Source organism: Hyla sarda, chromosome 5 (genome assembly GCF_029499605.1).
Source record: "Hyla sarda isolate aHylSar1 chromosome 5, aHylSar1.hap1, whole genome shotgun sequence".
Classification (NCBI taxonomy): domain Eukaryota; kingdom Metazoa; phylum Chordata; class Amphibia; order Anura; family Hylidae; genus Hyla; species Hyla sarda.
Window position 1 is genome coordinate 38500433 of NC_079193.1, and position 3158 is coordinate 38503590.

At 38.7% G+C, this 3158-nt stretch overlaps 1 protein-coding gene across 1 annotated transcript; it reads left to right on the forward strand.

The window, feature by feature from the left end:
* The first annotated feature begins 1 nt into the window (after window position 1).
* Window positions 2-2854, forward strand: PTF1A (pancreas associated transcription factor 1a). The gene is made up of 2 exons (XM_056518362.1): window positions 2-628; window positions 2649-2854. Exons 1-2 carry the CDS (start codon window positions 25-27, stop codon window positions 2852-2854), a joined length of 810 nt encoding a protein of 269 aa, XP_056374337.1. The 5' UTR covers window positions 2-24.
* Window positions 2855-3158: the final 304 nt, after the last annotated feature.

Genomic DNA, 3158 nt, shown 5'->3' on the forward strand with positions numbered 1-3158 from the left:
CTGCTGTGCCAACAAGAGACCACCATGGACACAGTGCTGGAACAGTTCACAGGCCTGGAGTCCTTCCCTTCCCCTTACTTTGATGATGAAGACTTCTTCACTGACCAGTCCTCCAGGGACCACCTTGATGCAGATGACTTCTTGGAAGATGATGTGGACTTCTTGACTGGTCAGATTCAGGACTATTATAAGGACAGCAGGATACTCCATGGGGAAGACTACTGCGATGCTGGCAACTTCTCCTTCTCGTCCTCCTCGTCTGGAGGTTTCCCCTATGACTGTGGGGATGGAGGCTGTGACTTGTCTCCAGGAATGAAGGGAGGAAGCTCAGCTGCCAAGAGGAGGAGAAGGATGAGGTCTGAAGTGGAGATGCAGCAGCTGAGGCAGGCAGCGAATGTCAGGGAGCGCAGGAGGATGCAGTCCATCAATGACGCCTTTGAGGGTCTGAGGTCCCACATCCCCACTTTACCCTATGAGAAGAGGCTATCCAAAGTGGACACCCTGCGCCTGGCCATAGGGTACATCAACTTTCTCAGCGAACTGGTGCAGTCAGATCTGCCCCTGAGGAACTCCAACACCGAGAGCTCCCTGCAGCCCAAGAAAGTCATCATCTGTCACAGGGGGACAAGTAAGTAGCAGAGCTGAGTAGGTGCTCAAGCAGCAAGTGGCTTCCAGGAGTCCTGAGCTAGCCTGGTGGGGTGGGCCACTATTTGGTGGCCACAAATCTGCATTGTATATGCCTAGACCAGGGTTTCCCAACCAAGGTGCCTCCAGGGGTTGCAAAACTACAACTCCCAGCATGCCCGGACAGCCAGAGGCTGTCCGGGCATGCTGGGAGTTGTAGTTTTGCAACCCCTGGTTGGGAAACACTGGCCTAAACTCATCAGAAATGACTAGAACCCAATGCAAACTATAATCCCACTATAAATGAATTCAATATTTAATCCCACTGTAAAATATTGCTATTTAGGATTGCTGGGACTTGTAGTTTCATAGACGTTTCATGTTGTTCTGGACCGGCACTTCTTATGGTATTATTAAAAATGTTATATTTGTATAATATATATATATTTATATATATATATATATATATATATATATATAAATATATATATATATATAAAATATATATATATATATATATATATATATATATATATATAAAGTGTGATAGATATATAAAGGTGAAGATAAAAATGTATTGGTATATGGGTTATTATAGGTATAGGATGGTGTTTTCCAAATAGTGTGTCAGTTCTCCAGCTGTTGCAGCTACAACTCCCAGTACGGCAAGTTTTTTTTTTTTTTTTTTTTTTTAGTTTTGCAACAGCCGGAGACACACTGTTTTGGAAAACACCGGTGTAAGATGAAGTGTATAGAAACTACAGGGTGATAAAGTTGTATCGGGTTTGATGTATGAAATATGAGCTATATACAATGTATGGGATATGAGTACGGTTTAAGCTATGTATGTTATGTAATACAGAGTATATACAGGGTGTGAGGTATATAAGATAGATAGACTGAAATGTATGTAGAGCATAAAGGCTACGGGATATAGAACAACTGTAAGTATAAAGGATTTAATGTATGTAGGATATAGAAGTATATAGGTTAATTATTTATATAGACTATAGAGGCTATAAGGTAGATAAAATAGATGAGTATGTGAGCTGTAAGGTATGTAGAATGTATAGGTATATAGGGTATGTAGAATATATAGGTATATAGACTATAAGGTATGTAGAATTTATAGGTATATAAGCTATAAGGTATGTAGAATTAATAGGTATAGGCTATAAGGTATGTGGAATATAAAGGTATATAGGCTATAAGGTATGTAGAATGTATAGGTATATAGGGTATAAGGTATGTAGAATATCTAGGTATACAGGGTATAAGGAATGTAGAATTTATAGGTATATAGGGTATAAGGTATGTAGAATATATAGGTATATAGACTGTAAGGTATGTAGAAATATAGGTATATAGGGTATGTAGAATATATAGGTATATAGGCTATAAGGTATGTAGAATTTACAGGTATATAGGGTATGAAGATATAAGTATAGAGGCTGTATAGAATACGTAGACTGTGGCATAGATCACTGTTCCCCAACCTGTGTCTCTCCAGCTAGTGCCAAGGGGCATTATGGTAATTGTAGTTCTGCAACAGTTGGAAAGCCACAAGTTGGAAAACTCTGATGTATATAGAATATATATAAGCATATAGGTTATGAGGTGTTTAGAATACTTAGACTAAGGTATGTAGAATGTATAAGTATATAGGCTAGGAGGTATAGAGAATATATAAGTATATATGCTATATGATATAGAGAATATATAAGTATATAGGCTAGGAGGTATAGAGAATAGATAAGTATATAGGCTAGGAGGTATAGAGAATAGATAAGTATATAGGCTAGGAGGTATAGAGACTAGATAAGTATATAGGCTAGGAGGTATAGAGACTAGATAAGTATATAGGCTAGGAGGTATAGAGAATATATAAGTATATAGGCTATATGACATAGAGAATATATAAGCTCTGAACATTTATTAGTATGAATACTTTGCAGACACCACTGCAGAGCTGTCATGGGATTATTAGGCTTCAGTAACTGATGTGTTTGTTCCCCCCCCCCCAGGATCTCCCTCTCCCAGTGACCCAGATTATGGTCTCCCCCCTCTCGCCGGCCATTCTCTCTCCTGGACTGATGAGAAGCAGCTCAGAGATCAGAACATTGTACGGACAGCCAAAGTCTGGACCCCCGAGGACCCCAGGAAACTAAGCAAATCATCACTGAATGACATTGAAAATGAGCCCCCCCTGGCCCTGTGCCTGGACCTTTAACGTGAACCTGCACTTCCTCCCCTCCCCTGTACATAGACTCTGTATACCGCTGTATATACCTTGTACATACCTGATTCTGTGCAATGTAATTTATAAGATTTGTACAATTGAAGTGGCAATCATTTTTTATATTTATATATTTATTATAATTGGAGTCGATGGGAAATGAATGTATAATTTATATTCTAATTTAATGTGACATATGCAAAAAAAATACAAAAAGCACAAGATGCGGATCATCCGGGGAAATGACTATAATTTATTTTTTAATATTTGTTACTTGTTGAATAAATGTGTTTTTTTA

Bases quoted from the DNA above. Each gene is read 5' to 3' on its own strand.
- PTF1A (XM_056518362.1), top strand. From the start codon at position 25: ATGGACACAGTGCTGGAACAGTTCACAGGCCTGGAGTCCTTCCCTTCC. The intron at 629-2,648 runs GTAAGTAGCAGA...CCCCCCCCCCAG, and splicing joins CATCTGTCACAGGGGGACAA to GATCTCCCTCTCCCAGTGAC.